We start from the raw sequence: 21,672 nt of genomic DNA, 5'->3' as shown, positions 1-21,672 counted from the left end.
CAGAGGGGAACTGGGTGCAAGGTGGATCCCCAGACAATGCCAAGCCAGGGGCTGATGGGGAAGGGCGGACGTGGGGTGGGGTAGGGGCCAGGGTATTCAGTCCCAGGCTCCGGAGTGCTAGGAAGTAAACGGGAAGGGGGGGCGGGGGGGGGCCCAGAGGGGAGTAGGCGGGGCGAGTTCTGCAGCTCACACAATTTCAAACCTTCAGCAGATAATGATTGTGCGGCCACAGTGGCTACCAGGACCCGGGTCCAAGGCGCAGCGGGTACAGAGGAGGCTCAGAGAAGCCAGGCCTGGGTCTCCGGGGTGGGGGACTCCGTTTCCGGTGTGTGACGCGGTGGGGGGGGGGGCACGAGACAATAAAGGCAGCACGAATAACTCAAAACAGGAATCCAGGCGGTGAGGGGGAGTTCAAGAAAACACAAGAAGTGACCTTACCTCTCCTGGTCCGGGAGGAAGTGGCACCCGAGTGGCACCCGGAGGTGGAGGGTTGGCTATCGGAGCTAGGCACAGAGGGTGGGAAGGGAGAGAATTCCGGGCGGAGGGGGTGGCAAGAGCGAAGGCTGGCGCTAAGCGCTGGGAGGCGCACAGGGGTCAGCGTGGCTGGAGTAAATGGGGGGAGGGGGGCCGGTGGAGCAGAGGGGAGGGAGGGACTCGGGGTCACCTCCTCCGGGAAGCCTTCTCGGATTGCTGCGCGGCCTCCGCACCCTCCCCCCCCCCCGCCCTCCCCCGCTTCTTCCCCCTCAGCCCGAGAAGAATCCCACCGGTCCCGCTCAGGCCTCCTCCCTGGCCGGACTCCGCGTCCCCAGAGGGCAGGGCCGGCTCGGATTCCTCCCTCCGCATCCCCGCTGCCTCCGGCCCGGCGCTGGGCACCCCGTGGGCACTCGGTAAATATTTGTAGAGCGCACTAGAAGGAATGAATGAACCCATTGGGCGCAGCTGGGGGGAGGGCGGGGCCGAGGGCAGGTGGGAGGCCGCGGGCGCGGGAGGGGCCCTTGGAAGCCCGTCCTCCTCCTCCTCCTCCCAGGCCCCAGCGCGTACCAGTCTGGAGCTCCCGAGGCGGCCTCTCGTGCGATCAAGGGCGCGCACCGCTGGGAGAGCGACTCGGGGCCCCTGCTCTCCGCGCCGCAGTTCGGAAGAGAGTGGGTCGCCGCCGCCCGAGGGCGAGAGCGCGAGCGGAGCGGGAGGAAGGAGCGCTCGCTCGCCCGCCGCCTCGCTGCCTCCCCGGCGCTCGCTCTGCCGGCTCCTAGGTTTGCCGGCTGCTCCTCCCACCCGCGCCCGCCTCCTCGCTCGCTCGCTCGCTCGCTCGCTCGCTCCAGCCGGTTTCCGAGCCCCGCGGTGAGCCCGGGCGAGTGCGGGGCGAGGGACCCCGGGGCCGGCGCCGAGCAGGGGGCGGGGGTCCGGGCAGAGCGCAGCCGGCCGGGGAGGGGCCATGTCCGGCGCGGGCGCAGCGGGACCCGTCTGCAGCAAGTGACCGAGCGGCGTGGACGGCCGCCTGCCCCCCTCCGCCACCTGGGGCGGCGCGGGCCCCGGTGCCGGGTGCCCGGAGCCCGGGTCGCGCGTAGAGCCGGCGCGATGCACGTGCGCTCGCTGCGCGCCGCGGCGCCCCACAGCTTCGTGGCGCTCTGGGCGCCCCTGTTCCTGCTGCGCTCCGCCCTGGCCGACTTCAGCCTGGACAACGAGGTGCACTCGAGCTTCATCCACCGGCGCCTCCGCAGCCAGGAGCGGCGGGAGATGCAGCGCGAGATCCTCTCTATCTTGGGCTTGCCCCATCGCCCGCGCCCCCACCTCCAGGGCAAGCACAACTCGGCGCCCATGTTCATGCTGGACCTGTACAACGCCATGGCGGTGGAGGAGGGCGGCGGGCCCGACGGCCAGGGCTTCTCCTACCCCTACAAGGCCGTCTTCAGTACCCAGGGCCCCCCTCTGGCCAGCCTGCAAGATAGCCGCTTCCTCACCGACGCCGACATGGTCATGAGCTTCGTCAACCTCGGTGAGTGCGGGCAGGAGGGAGGGGGTGAGCCTCTAGGTCAGGAGGCTCTTTGGGACGGAGAGGGGGGGGGTCCCTTTTTGCACGCAGCCCGCCCATCTTTACACTCCGGGCGGTTTGCAAAACCGCAGTGCCTGGCGCAGGGTCCGAGCCCCCGTGGACCCCAAGCAGCGCGCGCCCCAGGTAGGGCGAGCCGGGCTCCTTCGGCCCGTGGGAGTTTGGCGGAGGAAGGGGTTGGTTTGAAGCCCCCTCCGGGTGAAGTCGGCCGGCCGCACCTCTGGGGGGCGGGAGGCGCCGGGCCCGCCGCGGCTCAGTTCAAAGCGCGGGGCTGGGTCATGTGAGCTGTGCCGGGCCCGCGCGGCCCCTGCTACCTGGATTTAAAGGGCCCTGTTGGGCGAAGCTGCCTTCCCGCCTTTTCGGGGCCCCTCTCAGCCCTGCCTGGACCTGGCATCGCAGGCGTCGCACCCCCTTCCCCGCCCCGTGAAGCCCTACCTGTCCCCTCGCGGTGCGCCCGCCTTGGCGTGCGGCGCGCCGCCAGTGTCTCCGGGCGCCCTCCTGGCGGCCGGGCGCCCCCTTGCCTCCCAGCTGTCCTGGCGGGAGCTGGGGAAGAAACGGTGCCGTCGCGAGCTTTCTATTTTAAATGTTTAATGATAGGTCCCGGGCGGGCAGAATCCATTTTCGGCGTTTATCACGTGTGGCGCGCAAACCGCGGGTTTTGGCGATTGAGTGGCGCGGGATCTCCGAGCGGACGCCGCCGGGGGCGGTCCCGGGGGACCTAGCTCTCGCCTGGAGCCGCGATGGCCCGGGGGACGGGAGGCTGGCGCTGCGGCGGGGGCGCGGGGGCTCCTCTCAAACTCACCCCCGGCAGCGCGCTGTAGGACTGATGATCAAATATTTGGTTTCCCGAGATAACACGCCCCGATAGCGCTGTTTCCTGAGCCGATTTCATTCTACGTGTGTAACTTGCTGCGAAAACGCGAACTGAGCCGGGACAACAAACTCACGCCCACGGGCGCCGTGTCAACAGGGAGATGATACCGAAGCCCCCCGCTGGGGGCGCGGGGCAGGGAAGGGGGCGCGGGGAAGCGGGGATCAACCCTCATGCTTCCAGCACCGGATAAGGTTCCCTGAGTTCCCGGGTCGCCATTGTCTGTCCTAATAATAGCGAGAAATCAAATAGTGCAGCGACTCTCAGCTAGAAAAGGGTGGGAGGTTTAGATGCCAAAATAACTTCAAGAAAGTTTAAATTATACTAAGCAGCCTGTTAGAAGGAGGCAGCTCCATATGTCCTGATTTAGAACAATCTCCAAGATGTATGAGGTGGAAAAAAGCAAGGTGCAGATCAGTGAGGTTAGTATGTGCTTGTATATCATCCGTTCCCCCTGGAAGAAGATACCATGAACGTGAAATACATTTTACGGGGGGGGGGGGGTAGCACTGCAGCTGGGGCTTAGGGAGTGGGGGGAGCTGGGGTCTGAGTTCTCATTGTCTGCACTTTTGTCTGTGTGCCTTTTTTTTTTTTTTTTTTTTTTTTTACAATCTGTATTTATGACCTACACCAGAACCTAAAGAAAAATTCCAAATATATTTATAAAAGCGGGGCTCTGTAACCATCCTGAAGCTGGGGGTTAGCCAAGGCCCTTTCTCTGGTGAGGGATTTATGGTATCTAATGCTCTCTTGGGTCCCCGTGACTCTCACTGAACGCAGCAGGTCCCAGGGGTGGCCCTCAGAGCTAGGCTGGGGTCATTAGAAAGGTATATGTAAACCCTGGCTTGTGTGGAAGGCTTTGCAAACCCAGTGCGGAAAAGCACCCTGTTTATATGGATGAGCCTCGGTGGTCAGGGCTCCCCCCACCCCAGAGAAGGACTAGGCTGCTGACTGAGCGCCTCTGGGAACCTTGGGGCAGGGCTGTTTGCTCTCCCTTGGTGGTGGGAGCGAGCTGGGACTTGTTTGGGAAGGCCACAGCTGGGTGGTTCACCTCCTCTGGCTGAACACACACCTTTCAACCCGTTAGCCCCATTTCTTTCATCTTGAAAGGACAAAGACCGGCTTGTCTGAGCCTCTTAATCAGTCAGGCTGGCTTTGGGCTTTGTGGGACAGTCCTGACTTTCTCAAGTCTTGCTTTCTGGAACATCACTCCAAATTAGATGGCGGAGTGGCTTTTAACAGAGTGCACTGACCTTGTTTTCTTTCTCTCGCCGTCCCTAAAACTCGAGGTAATTAGTTGGGTGAAGACCTGGGCTGCAGTTTGGCAAGACTCCTCCTGTAGATGCTTTAAGGTTGGCCTTTATTTTTATTTATTTTTTTTTTTAAAATTTTTTTTTTTTCAACATTTATTTATTTTTGGGACAGAGAGAGACAGAGCATGAACGGGGGAGGGGCAGAGAGAGAGGGAGACACAGAATCGGAAACAGGCTCCAGGCTCCGAGCCATCAGCCCAGAGCCTGACGCGGGGCTCGAACCCACGGACCGCGAGATCGTGACCTGGCTGAAGTCGGACGCCCAACCGACTGCGCCACCCAGGCGCCCCTAAGGTTGGCCTTTAATTTGTGCTGAGCAACAGCACAGGAGTAAACCGCCCGTCCCTTCCATTCTGTCCAGGCTCCAGAATTTCTCCTTGGGAGGGGCTTGGGGGTGGCGGGGGGTGGGGGGGGTGGGGGGGGTGGAGGGGAGTCTGTAGGAGACTAATCTGGAAGCTAAGTTTGCAGAGGGAGCACATGGTTTTTCCTGGGGTTGCAAAGCGTAATTGATCTGTAACATACCAAGTTTTCTAAAGGTGCGTTTAGTCTCACTTTATCCAAGCAGAAGAAAATGTCATTTGTCCCTATCAGACCATTAGTGGGTATCATGCGGGGGACCTGGGGTGACGTTGGGGGGCTGTGGGTGGAGAAGCTGGCGATCTCCACCACCCTCTCCTCCCTCCACTCCACACCGCTGCTGCCCTGCATGCCGGGGAGACCTCTGCCTGGATTCTGAAGGCTTTTGCAGACCCAGTGCATTACTCTTGTGTCTGCAGCCAAACCCGGTTTTGTTCGTCTAAGTTGTTCTCCTTGGAATTCTAGCTTTTTGCCAGGCTGAGAAGGAGCTGGGAGAGAATGTACAACAAAACCAGGTGCTGAGATTGAGGACTTCAGACCCCACCTTATGACAAAGACCAGCCTGTCTGATGAACCCCCCCCCCCCCCCCCCCCCCCCCCCCCCCCGTGTAACGCTAGCTGAGCTGCAAGGGAGACTCACATCTCAGCCTGGGCCCCTTCGGTTCAATGGCGAGATTTGTAAACTGGTTTGGATTAACAAGCCCCTGATTCCTCTGTGTAGAACTTAAGTTTTTGAATTCAAAACAGGCTACCTTCTCTGAAGTTGTCCCCAGGCAATGTGAGCTCTGCAGACCGAATCCAGCCAGAGCCCCCTACCATTTTTTTTTTTTTTTCTTTTTGCCTTTGGGGAAATCCAGTGGCCCCTTTTGGAATCTTCAAAAGAAGCCGGCTGGCACTAGGGGTGTATGATGGGTGTTCGTCTCCGGCCCAGGTTATGAAGGAAGCAAATTTGTTGAATCTTCGGAGCTGAATTAAAAAAAGAAAAGGCTGGAAACCGGTCATTATTGGACTCCACATCTCAAAGTGGCTTTTGTTAACGCAGCCAAAGCGGGGAGAAAGAAGGCTGTGCAGTTTTTTGCTTTATGCCATCTGGCTGTCCTTTTTGTTGACAAGTGTTTGGCATTAAGATCTCTCCTCTTGCCCCTTAAGAACAGGCCCTACCACTGTAGACCATTAGAAAAAGATTCTGTTACAGTTTAAAAATTTCCTTCAGGGAGTGCTTCGAGAAGGGAGCATGGGCTGGAGGCATTTGCAGCTGTAACCTGGCTTGTGTTAAAATTTGGAAGGGGCGGATCCACATTCCAGCACTTGGAGCGCAGGCCCTCACTGGTGAGCAGCTGGAGGTTAATATAGATGTCACACAGGCTTTCCCCCTTCTTTCTAGCTTTCTTTTCTTGTTTGCTGCAGGGTGTCCTCACTCTAGGGCTGCACCAACAGCTGTGTGCTTCGGAACCCTCGCGAAATCGCTCCCCTTAAACCTCCTTTTCCTGCTTCTTAAATCACAGATCTTCTCCCACCCCCACCCCCCCACCCCTTTTCCCAAGGATATACGTGCCCCGGACTTGAACTTTCTTGATCTTCTTTGTATGCCCTTCGGGAATCCAAGCAGGTTGAGGCCGAGCCCTGGGTGCCAGCCTGCTGTGGCTAGTTTGGGGTTTTGATTCCGGGGCTCTGCTTTGGTTGTGGAGTGGGGCGAGGGAGGTGGCCCGGATAGATTGATTTCAGGACTGCAAAGGGACGATTCTGTGAATGCCCAGAGAGAAGAAACCGCTTCTAAAGCACAGCTCTTGGGACGCCTGGGTGGCTCAGTCGATTAAGCGGCAGACTTGGTTTCGGCCCAGGTCGTGATCTCACGGTTCGTGGGTTCAAGCCCCACATGGGGCTGTATGCTGACAGCGTGGAGCCTGCTTGAAATTCCCTCTCCCCCCTCCCGCCCCGACACCCCTCACCTTCTCCCCCCTCCCTGCCATCTCCCCATAAAGAAATGAACTCAAAACACAGCTCTTGTGAGCTGTGGATCAGGGGCCTTTCATCCCGTAGTAGGGCTCTCAAACCCCTGCGAGATAAACCCAGCTGGCGTCCGATCCCCTGACGGCCAGAATGCCTGTGATGTGAGCGAATATCACATGTCCGCTGAACTCCAAGACAAGTGATGACTTCATTCCGGGGAGAGTCCCATCTAAGTTGATTGATCACCCCTATCGCTTTAATATCTTTTTTCCCTATTGGGTAAGGTCATATTTGGCCCATTGCAAGCATCACAGTGTCCTAACGCTCCCCCAGTCCCCACCCTCCCCAGCCTGCCCATCCGTTTTGCCAAATGGATATTTTGAATGGAGGGCCCGAAGGGCTGGCCATGTTCATTTCTTTGCAGTCAGTCTTCAGACCTAGCTGGGGGCTGTCGACACACTGTTTCTGGCAGGCTGCTGCATCACTTTGCCTTCATGCCGTCAGGCAGTGTCGCGGGGGTTCGGGCACAGGCAGGGATGCGTGGGACCTGTCATGTTATTGTCAGAAGGAACGCAAAGAAATGCCGTGAAAACGTGGTGGTGGGAGAGCAACGCAGCTGTGTATACTTCTTATAAAAGACTTAAGTCCCACTGGTAAAATCAATATATTGAATTGCATGACCCTCTGCTTTTAATTAGTTTAAATCAAATGTGCCGGTGCCATTTTGCCTCCTCTCGCCTTCATGGGGCGAGGAAATACCAATATTTACATAGAAACTGTTAATTTGTGGTGAAAATGATGGCACATTTAGCTTTACACACCCAAATTGCTCAGACTTGATGGATCCCAGAGCAACGTGGAGTCGCAGGGTGACGTCACCGGGGCGCGGGAGCAGGGCAGAGGCGGCCCCAGGAATGCGGGGTCGCCTGGACCCTGGACGTCGCGCGTGCAGGTGGGAGCTGCCGTGGGTGCGGGTGCCCGGGGATGCTGGTCTTTGAAGCATTTGGCCGGTTCTTACCCGGTGAGCCAGAACTGGTGAGCTTGACCCGTGCATCATCTAAAATCTTTCCTCGTGAGCATTCTTACAAAGCTGTTCAGCGGGCACTTGCCTTTCTGGTTGTTTTGAGTCCTTGCTCCCAGCATGCTGGGTCTTTTGTACGGGGCAGCTCAAGGCACAGTACTTTATTTATTCCAGAGCTTCAGATGCTTTTCTTTCCAATTCCTGAAACAGTTTATAGAGGAAGGGGGCGGGGGGGTTCTTTCGCTGCAAACGATCCCGTGTATGATCACGGCTATTATGTGAACCATTTGGTATTAGCTGTGTGTTCAGCTGCAGTTGAATTCTGGGTTTTGCAGCAACTGGCATTTGACAAATAATATCTGACAAAAATGTGACTTGGTATTTCTTAATATGGAACAGATATTTTTTCATATATTTCATAGTTGACCTCCCCCCTCCCCCCCCCCCCCGAAACATTGCTTGAACCCAACGGGGAATGACGCGGTGGGTGAACACCGGGGGCCGGCCGCGGCGTGTTCTTCCCCTCGCCAGAGGGGAGTGTTTATGATCTGGGGGGTGGGGGGGAGGACATCAGGAGCGCAAGAGTTTGACACTTACTTATGTGAAACTCAGAGCAGCATGTGCGATGCGGCCTTTCAACATTTGTAGCAGAAGGCATTGTTGGGAGCTGCGCAAAGCCTTTGCTGATCCGAGTGGAGTGGATTGAATTAATGACAACTCTGAGCACCAGTTTTAGGGTAATTGCTTTATTGTTTTGGAGCCAGGGTGCTTATAATCCGGTTCCTGTACAAACATGTTTAACGTGTGTTAATGCATTTGCAAACCAGAGCCTCTCAGCCCAGCCCTGCTTTCCATTAATTGATGTCGGTAGCATGGTACAGTGTTTCAAAGGGCTGGCCAAGTATAAACTGTGTTTCCAATTTCCTTCCTTTCCTGTGTTTGGAATGCCAATGTTAATTTGTTCCCTTGCGGGAGAGGGGGCTTCCAACTGCAGCTTTCTATAAAGGGCTTCACGGTGAAGTCTCCAGCCCTTGCTGATGCTTGGGGCTGCCTGGCCAAGTTTCCTGACACTTTGCAGCTAATTCTGGGTGATATATGGAGTGGGGGGTTGGGGGGCTTCACTGCCTTGTAACGGAAGTTCTCGGTGACAGCCGAGGGTGTGACTTGGCAAGGGAGAACGGAACGGCATCTGCTGCGATTTCTCTTTAGACACAGCTTAAACCCATGTGTCTGTTTCCTCTCTGGTTGCTGTGTGACCTTGAACAAGTTCCTTAACATCTCTGAGTTCGTGTCTCGTTTTGTAAAGCTGGGTAACCGATCCCCTCCTTCACAGATCCTCGCGAAGGCACAACCCTATCACACACGTGTAGAGCCTGGCACACAGTAGGTGTGCACGAAACGGTGGCTCTCGTTTTTATCGTGGTGGCCACAGCACTACTCATTTTGCTATATTGGTCTCGAGGTGAGGTTTTTAAAAAAATTTATTTCTTCACGTTTATTTATTTTTGAGAGAGAGAACATCAGTGGGGAGGCGCGGAAAGAGAGGGAGACACAGAATCCGAAGCAGGCTCCAGGCTCCGAGCCGTCAGCCCAGAGAGCCCGACGCGGGCTCGAACTCACAAACCGTGAGATCATGACCTGAGCCGAAGTCGGACGCTCAACTGACTGAGCCCCCTCAGGCGCCACCCCCCCCCATATGTGTTTTTAGTACTTGAAATATTTAGGTTAAGCCACCCATGTTATTTTAAAGATAGCAAGAAAATGGCCCCCAAAATGTGTGTGTGTTCGCACACACACGATTTCCTTCTTTCCGAGATCGATGAAATTTGAATGAGCACACCAAACTTCTTTGAGGATAAACAGAGCATAATGCTGACTATTTCTCTTGCTTTAGCATCTATGGCTATTTAAAAATTTTATTTCCAGGGAAACTAAAACTTGGGTGAAGGTATATGGGAACTCTCTGTACTCTCTGTGCAACTTTTCTCTAAGTCAAAAATTATTCCAAAATAAAAAGTTTTAATTAAAAAAAAAAAAAAAAAGCCCAGCACTGAACTATTTCTTCCCACCCCTTCTGGAAGATGGTCAAAGTACAAATTGTCTTTTCCTTCAAGGAGTGACAAGCCCAAAGCATTCATTAACAGAACAGCACAGCCTCCCCACTCTTTATTGGAGCAGGTGCGAGGCTCTCCCTCACTCCCCTGGCTGGGGTTAGGCTGCAACAAAGCCCTGTGTGGATTCAGTGCGTTTAGAAGCCTCTGGAGACCCTGGGACGAAAGAGAACGTCTCCAGGGCCCGGGAGACGAGGGGTGGGCTTAATCACTCAAGGCTTCCCGTAAATTCCCTTCAGCTCTTTCTACACTGCTCGAAAAATCTGACTTAGTGAGTATTAGGTTCCCTGCATCTTTGAGTCACGTGTTATTCTTTCCCATCTTTATCTCCCCAGAGTGGCTTTCAAGTTCCAATCTTTTGTTGTCTGGCTTAATTAAATTTGGCTGTGAATAAAAACTTGCACTGTTTCCAAAATCGAGGACTCGCATGTTTTTTAAGCACTGGAGTTAGGCCTGTGCTGTCTTGTCATGCCAGCCTCTCTCTTGCTTTTATGTAGTTTGGAAAAAAAAAAAAAAATCTAAACACTTAGCGTGACAGTCAGCTTAGACTGGTTCTGTAATGGTCCCGGTGCTCATCTGCCCCGGCAATTTAAGGCGGCCAACAGAGGCAAGCAAGTTATTCTGCGGTTTCAATGACTTGGTGTTTGGCCTTTGATAAAGGACTCTTTTCTTGACCGTTTTTTCAGACATTCTTACTTATTTTGTTCTTGCACTGTCTTGCCAAATTCTCATGGCACAGGAGGTGATCAGATATTGGCTGCTTGTATGCATGAATGAGTTGAAGATGTTCTAAGGCAGCCTCTTCTGAATTTTTTTTGTTTGCTTTTGCCTCCCCACTTGTAAATTTCTGGGTCGACGCCCTAATTAGAAATAAGTCCTATTGGGGGCGCCTGGGTGGCGCAGTCGTTTGAGCCTCCGACTTGGGCTCAGGTCGTGATCTCCTGGTTCGTGAGTTAGAACCCCACATCTGGCTAGCTGCTGTCAGCCTGTGTGCACAGAGCCCGCTTTGGATCCCCTGTCCCCCGCCCTCTGCCCCTCCCCCGCTTGCACTCTCCCCCCAAATAAATATTAAAAAAAAAGAAATCCTACTGTTTTAGTTTTTTTTTCTTTTCTTTTTTTTACCTTATAAAACATATCTAAAATATAAATTTAAGGAGGAAGGCACTAAAGGTAAAAACATGGGGCGCCTCGGTGGCTCAGTCGGTTGAGCGTCCGACTTGGGCTCAGGTCATGATCCCGTGGTTCGTAGGTTCGAGCCCCGCGTCGGGCTCTGTGCTGACAGCTCAGAGCCCGGAGCCTGCTTCCGATTCTGTGTCTCCCTCTCTCTCTGCCCCTCGTCTGCTTGCACTCTGTCTCTCTCTGTCTCTCAATAATAAATGTGTTTAAAAAAAAAACAAGGGGCGCCTGGGTGGCGCAGTCGGTTAAGCGTCCGACTTCAGCCAGGTCACGATCTTGCGGTCCGTGAGTTCGAGCCCCGCGTCAGGCTCTGGGCTGATGGCTCGGAGCTGGAGCCTGTTTCCGATTCTGTGTCTCCCTCTCTCTCTGTCCCTCCCCCGTTCATGCTCTGTCTCTCTCTGTCCCAAAAATAAAAAAATAAAAAACGTTGAAAAAAAAATTAAAAAAAAAAAACAAAAAGAAAGAAGACCCTAAAGGTAAAAACAATGCAAAATTCTGATGTTAATTGATACACATTTTAACTAATTGATCATTATTAATTAATACCAAATTGCACTTTTATTTAACGAGACACCTTCACCTAATTTTGCTCTCACGGGTGAGTTCATGTTGTGCGATAGAACTTGATGGCTTTCGGAATCGTGGCCCAGCAGTTCGGGATCAGCGAGCTAAAGGCCTGGTCCTACATTTTTATTATTTTGGCCCTCCATTTGCCTAATCAGCATAAGTGCAGTTATCACATGATAACAGAGACCGCAGTCTTGGTAGGCTAAACCCACAGAGGTTTGTTGTTCTCTTGTATTAAGTTGGCTCCATTGTGGCTCGGTAGGGGCTCCGCGCCTTGGCCGGGTTGGCAGGGGGCTCAGGTCCCCTGGCTGATGGGCTGAACCCTGTCCAGTGTCACCTGTTCCCAAGTCGGAGGGAAAGGCTCGGTGAATTGTGCCCGGGCTTTGACAAGTGAATGCCCCACTTCTCACATTTCATTGGTCAGAGCTGGTCACGTGGCCACACCTGACCCAAGGTGGGCGGGGAACCTAGAACCCCAGCTTGGAAAGGGGAGCACCAGAAGGAACCTGGGAAGTGCTGCACTATGGTGGGAAGGCTTTCTCCCAGGAAGACTATGGCAGTGGAAGAGAGGAACTGTTGGCTGACACACGATCCTCACTTTGTATTTAAAAAAAAAAGTTTTTAGGGGCGCCTGGGTGGCTCAGTCGGTTGAGCGTCCGACTTCGGCTCAGGTCACGATCTCGCGGTTTGTGAGTCCGAGCCCCGCGTCGGGCTCTGGGCCGACGGCTCGGAGCCTGGAGCCTGTTTCGGATTCTGTGTCTCCCTCTCTCTCTGCCCTCCCCCGTCCATGCTCTGTCTCTCTCTGTCTCAAAAATAAATAAACGTTAAAAAAATTAAAAAAGGGGCGCCTGGTGGCTCCGTCGGTTGAGCGTCCGACTTCGGCTCAGGTCATGATCTCGTGGTCCGTGAGTTCGAGCCCCGCGTCGGGCTCTGTGCTGACAGCCTAGAGCCTGGAACCTGCTTCCGATTCTGTGTCTCCCTCTCTCTCTGCCCCTCCGCCACTCGCTCTCTCTCCTTAAAAGATAAATAAACATTAAAAAAAAATTGAAATGGCTAAAATGGTGAGCTTTAGGGACGCCTGGGTGGCTCAGTCAGTTAAGTGTCTGCCTCTTGGTTTCGGCTCAGGTCATGATCTCATGGTGTGTGAGTTTGAACCCTGTGTTTGGGCATGGAGCCGACAGTGGGGAGACTGCTTGGGATTCTCTCTCTCCCTCTCTCTCTGCCCCTTCTCTGCTCATGCTCTGTCTCTCTCTGTCTCAGAAGTAAATAAACATTAAAAAAAGATTAAAAAAATGTTTTTTAAATGTTTTTATTTATTTTTGAGACAGAGAGAGACAGAGCATCAACAGCAGAGGGGCAGAGAGAGAGGGAGACACAGAATCTGAAGTGTTTTTATTTATTTTTGAGACAGAGACAGAGTATGAGTGGGGGGGGGGGGCAGAGAGAGAAGGAGACACAGATTCCAAAGCAGGCTCCAGGCTCCGAGCTGTCCGCACAGAGTCCGACACGGGGCTCGAACCTACGAACCATGAGATCATGACCTGAGCCCGAGTCAGACGCCTAACCGACTGAGCCCCCCAGGCACCCCAAGATCCTCGCTTTTTATCTCATCCACCAGTTACGCAGAGATTTTTTATCAGAGCTTGGCTAGTAAATTTCCACCTTCCCTGACGTCCATCGGTCCTTGAAATGTACTTCATTATGATTGGAATATTTTCCCCACATCCCGGTGGATCCCTCTAGCCTCCCCCAAGTGCTTGCACCCCATTGTGGAGACCAGTGTTTCTAGAAGTTTCCGCATCACTGAGGTATTGACATGGTTCAACAAGAAGAACCACTTCTCCTCTCTCTTCCCACTTGTAAAACGACTGACCTCTTTAGGACTTGTCTTTCAGCAAAAGCACGCTCCAGCCTCCGTCTGGTTCCCGACCCAGAGAATCAGGAGCCTGATTCTGGTCCTGGCTGGCGCTTGTCTGGCTTGTGCAGAGTATGACTCTGTCACGAAGTCTTGCCCCGAGTGGGGGTGCTGCCTTTTCTGCCTGGGCCTCAGGGCCACTTCCTGTAGTCCGGGTGGGATCTTGCAGGGCTGAATGTAGGGACTGAATTCAGAGAGTCCTTCGTCAGCTAAATACGTCACTGAAATAAATCCTAGTGATAAAGGACACCATCGTTTTGTAGCAGCCGTGGAGCTCTTACACCCCTCTTTATCGGGCTTCTCATTTAATTCTCTCAACATTCTGCAAAACGAGTCGTTCCCCTTTTATTAGGGAGCAGGAAGGTAAAGGGGCCCCAACTTGCGTCGCTAGAAAGCTGTGGGGTTGAACGTAAAGCAGTATACTCTTTTCTCCTCGCCCCATGGAGGTATGTGAACGGGGCTGGGGGACACGCAAGGGGAGTGGTGGTGGGCCACCGAAACACACGCTGAGCCCTTGACCTTAACTTTGTGGTTTGGTGCATACCTTTTTCTGTCATCATCTATCCTGCTTATGATAACTCCCTCCTCCCTCTCTGGGACCTCAAACAAACTGCCAGGGTGGAGGGTCCCGAGTGCCGTGTACCGGGGCTCCTACATGCACCCCACTCCCCTTGGATGGTGAAATTCCAGAGGCAACTAAAGATGGGTATTTAAAATTTTTTGGGGGGTGGGGGGGGGCGCCTGGGTGGCTCAGTTGGTTTAAGTGTCTGATTGGGTCATGATCTTGGGGTCTGTGAGTTCGAGCCCGTGTCGGGCTCTGTGCTGACAGCTTGGAGCCTGGAGCCTGCTTTCTTTTTTTTTTATTTTTATTTAAAAAAAAATTTTTTTTTAATGTTTATTTATTTTTGAGACAGAGAGAGAGCATGAACGGGGGAGGGTCAGAGAGAGAGGGAGACACAGAATCTGAAACAGGCTCCAGGCTCTGAGCCATCAGCACAGAGCCCGACGCGGGGCTCGAACTCGCGCACCGCGAGATCATGACCTGAGCCGAAGTCGGACGCTTAACCGACTGAGCCACCCAGGCGCCCCTGGAGCCTGCTTTCAATAATTCTGTGTCTCCCTCTGGCTCTATCCCTCCCCCGCTCATGCTCTGTTTCTGTCTCTCTCTCTGTCTCTCTCTCTCGAAATAAACATTAAAAAGTTAAAATAAAAAAATTTTTAAGGTTATTTGTTTTTTTGTTTTTTTGTTGTTTTTTTTTTTTCAACGTTTTTTATTTATTTTTGGGACAGAGAGAGACAGAGCATGAACGGGGGAGGGGCAGAGAGAGAGGGAGACACAGAATCGGAAGCAGGCTCCAGGCTCTGAGCCATCGGCCCAGAGCCTGACGCGGGGCTCGAACTCACGGACCGCGAGATCGTGACCTGGCTGAAGTCGGACGCTTAACCGACTGCGCCACCCAGGCACCCCTAAGGTTATTTGTTTGAGAGAGATAGACACAGCATGAGCGGGGGAGGGACAGAGAAAGAGGGAAAGAGAGAATCCGAAGCAGGCTCCACGCTGCCAGCACAGAGCCCCACGCAGGGCTTGAACCCACAAACCATGAGACCGTGACCTGAGCCGAAGCCAAGAATCAGATGCCCAACCAGCTGAGCCACCCAAGCGCCCCTAGAGATTGGTATTTTAATAGCAATACCTCAAAACACTCTAGAGAAGACTAGAATCACCAAATGCCTAAATGTCCACGAGCAGGAGATTGGAGAAATAAATTTGCAATCCGTTTATTTATAAATTTGTAATCAACCAGAAGGGAGCGGAAGGACTTCTTTCTTATGTAGCAATACAGATCCAGAATGATGTCAGGAGGGAAAAAAGCAAGTTGCGGGAAGATGTTTAAAGGTACAACCATTGGACACTGTGTCGAACCACACACACTCAGGAGGGGGCACCAGGTCATACTATGTGTCGTCCGTGGGTCCATACGTATGAGGTCACACCAGGGGCACTCCAGCAGCTGCCTCTCCGGAGGAGAGGAAGGAATGCAATTGGGGACAAATTTCAAGTAAACTCCAACGGTTCCTGTCAAGTTTTCTTTCTGTTAATAAGAAACCGTTAGGAAGTACAGCATATCCCGCATTAGATCTTGGAACAGAACGCGGACATCAGTAGAAACTGATGCGATTTGAAAAACAGTCTGGAGTTTTCGTTAATAGTAAATAAGAGATGGGCACTGGTGCTCGTTTCTTCGCTTCGACAAGGGTCCCATGGTCCTGGGGATGTTCACGCCAGGGGAAGCTGGGTGAGGGTGTTCGGGAACTGCACCAGTTTTGAGACTTTCCTGGAAATCTAAATTATTCTAAAAGAAAAACTTTATAACAAAGGAAGCAACCACGATATTAACTCTTGGTAACTCTCTATTGTGGGTGTCTGGATATTGTTACACTTTGCTCTGCGATCTTTGTTGATTACATTTTTTTTCCAGGTCCCAAGGACTCGGGGAAACCCTCCCAGAGAGCCAGTCTTAAGAGAATGTTCGGGGTATCATGCCCAAGGGCCAATAACTAATCAATCCACAGACCCACTAGCGCGACAGGGACTCTGCTGGCAAATGAAAAGCCTGTGCAGCTGTGCCCTGAGACCTTTAAAACTCTTTCTGCCCCCGTTCATAAGATGCCCAATGTGCAGCAGACATTCGTTTATGAGCGCGAGAGACAGGGTGGGGGGGGGGGTCATGTTAGGTCTCTCAGCGTTCCTCCTGGTCCTGAACTTTGTAAAACGCACCCCCCGCCCCCGCCACCTTCCCCTTTCTCAGGTTCCCTTTTCTGATTGACTTGACCTAACGTTTGTTGAGAGAGAAGCCCTTAAAAATGGCAGTGGGGCCTCCGAACCTTCCAGGGCTAGTAAATGTTTATAGGGTAGAGGCACCGGTTGGTCATTTCCTTTAGGAGGAAACAATAAATGAAGCTACTTGCCTTATACCTACTCGAACCCTGGGCTCCTCATTGTCTTAATATACTTGGGGGAGGGGGGGATGGGAAAGGGGGTCCAGAAACCTCTCCTGGCCCAGACGCCCTGGGAACTGGGCGGTGCCTTCTTTGGGTGGATGTAGGGCAGGGTTTCCCAGTCTTGGCACTCTTAGATTTTTGGCCAGACGGCGCTCTGTGGTGAGAGGTGCCCTGCGTGTTAACAAGGTGTTGGGCAGGCCCTGGCTCCTCCCTGCCAGGTACCCGTGGCACTGCACCCCGAGGCGTTTTGTGTCCAGACATTGCCATTGTCCCCCGTGTGTGTGTGTAGGGGGGGAGTTGCACCCAGTGGAGAACCACTGGTGTAGGGTACCTTTCCTCAAAGTTAGAAACTGATTTGAGAGCCTTTGCTTCGAACCCGTCGGCCCATGGCAGTGAATGGGCAAAGCGGCATTTCTAGACCGATGGATCATTTTCCAGTCGAAAGGAACACGGACTGCAACCAAAATGTGAGCCCTCTCATGGGAGCACAGCGCTGCCTGGGTCTGAAACACCCTGGGGACAAAGAGGGAGGTCACATCTCTACAGAGTGGCATCATTTCCCAGGAACCAAAGTAGTTTTGTTTTGTTTTGTTTTCATACTTATTTTGGGGAGAGCACAAGTCGGGGAGGGGCAGAGAGAGGGGGACAGAGGATCGGAAGCGGGCCCCGTGCGGACAGGCTGACCTCAGCGAGCCCGATATGGGGCTCGAACTCACAAACTGGGAGATCGTGACCTGAGCCGAAGTCGGACGCTTCACCGACCGAGCCACCAGCTGCCCCACCAGAGCATTACAGTGACTTGTGCTCCGTGATGCTGAAAGGTTATTAGATGCACACTTAGAAGTGGCCCCTCTTTTTTTGTCACCCAGCTTCCCTCAGAGGCACTGGGGTAAAAACGTCTCTTACCAGGTAACTGTCCTCCTCTCTCGGCAGGTAACTTAGGGGGTGTAGCAGAGAGGTGGTGTTTCTGCATCCGCTGTAGCCCAAAAGCTGATTGAAGCAGGGAGACCTGCTGGCTTCAGGCCACGGCCCACGGCCCACATCTGAACCTCTGTCTGTTTTTGCGTAGCCTGTGAGCAAGAGTGGTCGTTACATTTTTTTGAGTTCATTTTTTTAAAGTAATGTTTACACCCGACACGGGGCTCGAACTCACGACCTCAACATCAAGAGTGGGATGCTTTTCTGGCTGAGCCAGCCAGGTGCCCCGGTTTTTACATTTTATTTTAATGTTTATTTTTGAGAGAGGGAGAGAGAGAGACAGAGCTCGAGCAGGGGAGGGGCAGAGAGGGAGGGAGACACAGAATCCGAAGCAGCTCCAGGCTCCGAGCTGTCAGCACAGAGCCCGACGCGGGGCTCGAACTCACGAACCGTGAGATCACGACCTGAGCTGAAGTCGGACGCCCAACTGACGGAGCCACCCGGGCGCCCCGGTTTTTACATTTTTTTAAATTTTTTTTTTTTCCAACGTTTTTTATTTATTTTTGGGACAGAGAGAGACAGAGCATGAACGGGGGAGGGGCAGAGAGAGAGGGAGACACAGAATCGGAAACAGGCTCCAGGCTCCGAGCCATCAGCCCAGAGCCCGACGCGGGGCTCGAACTGACGGACCGCGAGATCGTGACCTGGCTGAAGTCGGACGCTTAACCGACTGCGCCACCCAGGCGCCCCTACATTTTTTTAAAAAGCAAGACACATAATCAAAAGAAGAAGAAGACTTCGTGACATCTGGAGATTAGAGGAAATCCAGGTTCCGGTGTCTGTACGGTTTGCTTCGAACACGCTCGTTCGCTTACGTGTTGTCCGCCTCTGCTTTTCCACCGCAGCGGGAGTGGAGTCGTTGCAACGGAGTCGATGTTCTCCGAAGCCTTACGGTGCTGACTCTCTGGCCTGCTGGAGAAGGTCGCTGACCTCTGGGAAGGGCTAAAAACGAAGCCTGAGTGTTACCTGTCCCCCTTTGTCCCTCTGCAGACGACCAATGACACAACGCACCCTGTCTCCTCCCGGCTGTTCAGAGGGGCCCCTCTGATTTAAACGGATTTCTCCGCCGACGGCTTCTCGGCATCCGTCACGCGAGCCATGCGTCGTGCCTCCGTAAGAGATGCCGCGGCCCAGCACATGCTGCTTCCTGAATTCGCGTGATCCTAGTAGCCTCCTCCCCGTGTTCTGCTTGTAAAAACTTCCACGGGCGCCAGGGTGGCTCAATCCGTTAAGCATCTGACTTGAGCTCAGGTTATGATCTCACAGTTTGTGAGTTTGAGCCCCGCGTCCGGCTCTGTGCTGGCAGCTCAGAGCCTAGAGCCTGGAGCCTGCTTCGGATTCTGTGTCTCCCTCTCTCGCTCTTCCCCTCCCCTGCTCAAGCTCTGTCTTTCTCTCTCAAAAATAAACATCAAAAAAAAAAAACATTCTCGTAAAACATCTCCGGTGGTAGTTAAGACTGGCTCTGGGGGGCGCCTGGGTGGCGCAGTCGGCTGAGCGTCCGACTTCAGCCAGGTCATGATCTCGCCGTCCGTGAGTTCGAGCCCCGCGTCGGGCTCTGGGCTGATGGCTCGGAGCCTGGAGCCTGTTTCCGATTCTGTGTCTCCCTCTCTCTCTGCCCCTCCCCCGTTCATGCTCTGTCTCTCTCTGTCCCAAAATAAATTAAAAAGTTGAAAAAAAAAAATTAAAAAAAAAAAAAAAAAAAAAAAAAAAAAAAAAGACTGGCTCTGGGGTTGGACCTTAGGAGTCTAAATCCCAGTTCTGCCACTCGTTAGCTTTGTGACCTGGGGCAGGTGATTATACTCCGGGTCCCCGTTTCCTCGTCTGCGTGAATACTGGCACCTGCCTCCTGGGCAGCTGGCGGGACCCCCTGGGCGGAGGAGAGAGGAGAGCCGGGCATGGTGCCTGCGGGGCATTGGATGCCCAGGAACGTTAGCTGCCGGCAGTGACGGGGTCACTTGCCCGGCCAACGCTTGGGCCACCCGGAGCGGGCTGCCTGTGCTGGCCCCCAGCGTGGCGCCTCTGGGCCCCCAGGGCAGCGGGACCCGCCGTCGGCTTGTGCCGAGGGTCACAGTGGGCTGGACGCTGAGCTCTGCAGGCTTGGGGCTGACGGTGGTCCCCCCCTTAGCCGCGATGACCCCGGGGAAGCGGAGAGCCCGTCTGAGTTAGCCGGACGTGAGACAGACCGGGAAGCTGGCTCTCTTATCGCAGATCCTGTTATCCCAGAAAGTCACCCCTTGCTGACTCCGATCCCTACTGATCGGTGCAGAGTTTTAGGGAAACACGGAACCCCCAGGCCCAGTCTGCATGTGCCCTCCAGCTCAAGGCACAGACAGCCCTTTGGATTTACACACTTGGCTGTGGGCTGGTCTACTCGTAAGAAATAAAATTAATTAATTAACTTAAAACTCAGAGTAAAAATTGTGCCTTTTTTTTTTTTTTTTTTGGCTTTGGTTTTTTTTTTTTTCCTGAACGCCACTGATGTCACACTTAGTGGGGTGGCATTTCTTGTGTCCCCTCATGTTTTTATTAAAAAAAAATTTTTTTTAACATTTATTCATATTTTGAGAGACAGAGACAGTATGAGCAGGGGAAGGACAGAGAGAGGGAGACACGGAATCCGAAGCTCAGGCTCCAGGCTCCGAGCCATCAGCACAGGGCCCGACGCGGGGCTCGAACCCACGAATTGCGAGATCGTGACCCAAGCCGAAGTCGGACGCTGAACCAACCGAGCCCCCGGGCGCCCCTGTGTCCCCTCGTGGTTTGATGCGAATCCCTGATACTTCTCCATCTTAAGTGACCCCCCCCCCCCAGCTGTTAGCATGCTTTCCCACATTCATTACCACATGTGAGGCCAAGTGGGGGTCAGGCTTGGCCACTCACTTGTCTGGCTTTGGGGACAGCAGGTCCGTGTGGCTTTGAGTCCCAGGTCGCTGGTGTGTGACCTCAGGCAGGTTACTGAAGGCACCCGGGCGCTCGGGGCCTCGGTTTCCACCTTAGTCAGTCTGGGCCATCGCAAAGGGCCACAGACCGGGCGGCTTAGACCGCAGACGTTTGTTCTCACAGGTCTGGAGGCCGCAGGGCTGAAACGAGCCTGCCAGTGTGGCTGGGTCTGTTTTTCTCTCTGGCTACACGCGTCCTCTCAAGGCGAGGGCCGGAGCCCCGGTCACCTCCCCCTCGTATGGGGATGCTGACTCCTGCCTGGGGCCCACCCTCACGGCCTTCTCTAAACCCAATCCCTCCCCAAGACCTGTCTCCTGATAGCATCGTTTGGGGGTCGGGCTTCAACACGTGGGTTTGGGGGGCACGATTCAGTCCACAGCACTTTCCCCGTCAGGTGGGGCGGCTGGGGGCTCGGGGCCACAGAGACGGAGTGAGATGGTAATGGGGAACCCTCAGGAAACGAGGGGCTCCTCCTGGGGCTGCCCTGGGAGCCCTTGACTGCTGCAGAGTGTCTTCTAGGCCCTTCTGGGAACATGGTGATGAACCAGCCCCTGACGTGTGGACCGGTCTGCCCGGTACACCTCACTGGGGGCGCCTGTGAGTCCCTCTCCACCCCCGGCCTGGGCCCCTCCTATCCAAGACCGCATTTCCATAAGTGGCTTCACATTTTAAAAATTATACTTCTGGGGGCACCTGGGTGGTTAAGCGTCCGACTTCGGCTCAGGTCACGATCTCGCGGTGCGTGAGTTCGAGCCCCGCGTCGGACCCTGTGCCGACAGCTGGGAGCCTGGAACCTGCTTCGGATTCTGTGTCTCCTCTTCTCTCTCTGCCCCTCCCCCGCTCACGTTCTGTCTTTCTCTCTCTCTCTCTCTGTCTCTCTTTCGAAAATAAACAAACATTCAAACAAATGATACTTCTGCTTTTTTACTCCCCTCTTATTACAGATCTTGACAAGAGGCCTGGACCCTTGCAAACAAGTGTGAAAAAAAGTCACACCTTCTGTGGGGGCCAGGCGGCAGGCAGCGGGTTGGATAGAAGCTGGGCAGAGTGAAAATTACCCTTGAGATCCCTTAGGAAGCTGCCACGTTGGAGACAGACGTGCTCAGCGCCCATAGGACCCAAACGCTTCTCTTTAATCACTAGCAACACCCTCCAGGACAGCAGATATACCTCCCAAAGCCTGCTCTCTGCTTCTGTGGAGAGGAACGATGTCTCATCTAGGACGTGTTCTAAGTCACAGAACACCTGCCTAACAGCGGCTTTGGCGCTAAACACATGTCATTATCTCCCATACCAGCAAGACCTCAAGGAGGTGATTCCGAGTTTGGGGGTGGTAGCTCAGTGGTCTCATCCAGGTATTCGTGAAACTTACGCCTTATCTTCACCACCTTCAAATTCCTCGTGCCCGTTGCCTCGTGGTTGC

At 53.9% G+C, this 21,672-nt stretch overlaps 1 protein-coding gene across 3 annotated transcripts in view; it reads left to right on the top strand.

The window, feature by feature from the left end:
* Positions 1-1,078: 1,078 nt before the first annotated feature.
* BMP7 (bone morphogenetic protein 7) overlaps positions 1,079-21,672 on the top strand; it is a 167,344-nt gene continuing 146,750 nt past the window's right edge. For 2 of the 3 annotated variants that reach the window (XM_058686045.1, XM_058686044.1), the window contains exon 1: positions 1,083-1,993. In XM_058686045.1, the coding sequence (XP_058542028.1) occupies positions 1,576-1,993 (418 nt within the window). In that variant the 5' untranslated portion in view covers positions 1,083-1,575. Of the gene's footprint in view, positions 1,994-21,672 lie in introns of all 3 variants that reach the window. The other variant, XM_058686046.1, reaches the window with a different exon arrangement.

This window comes from Neofelis nebulosa, chromosome 9 (assembly GCF_028018385.1).
Source record: "Neofelis nebulosa isolate mNeoNeb1 chromosome 9, mNeoNeb1.pri, whole genome shotgun sequence".
Classification (NCBI taxonomy): domain Eukaryota; kingdom Metazoa; phylum Chordata; class Mammalia; order Carnivora; family Felidae; genus Neofelis; species Neofelis nebulosa.
This window is presented reverse-complemented; position numbering and strand designations above follow the sequence as displayed.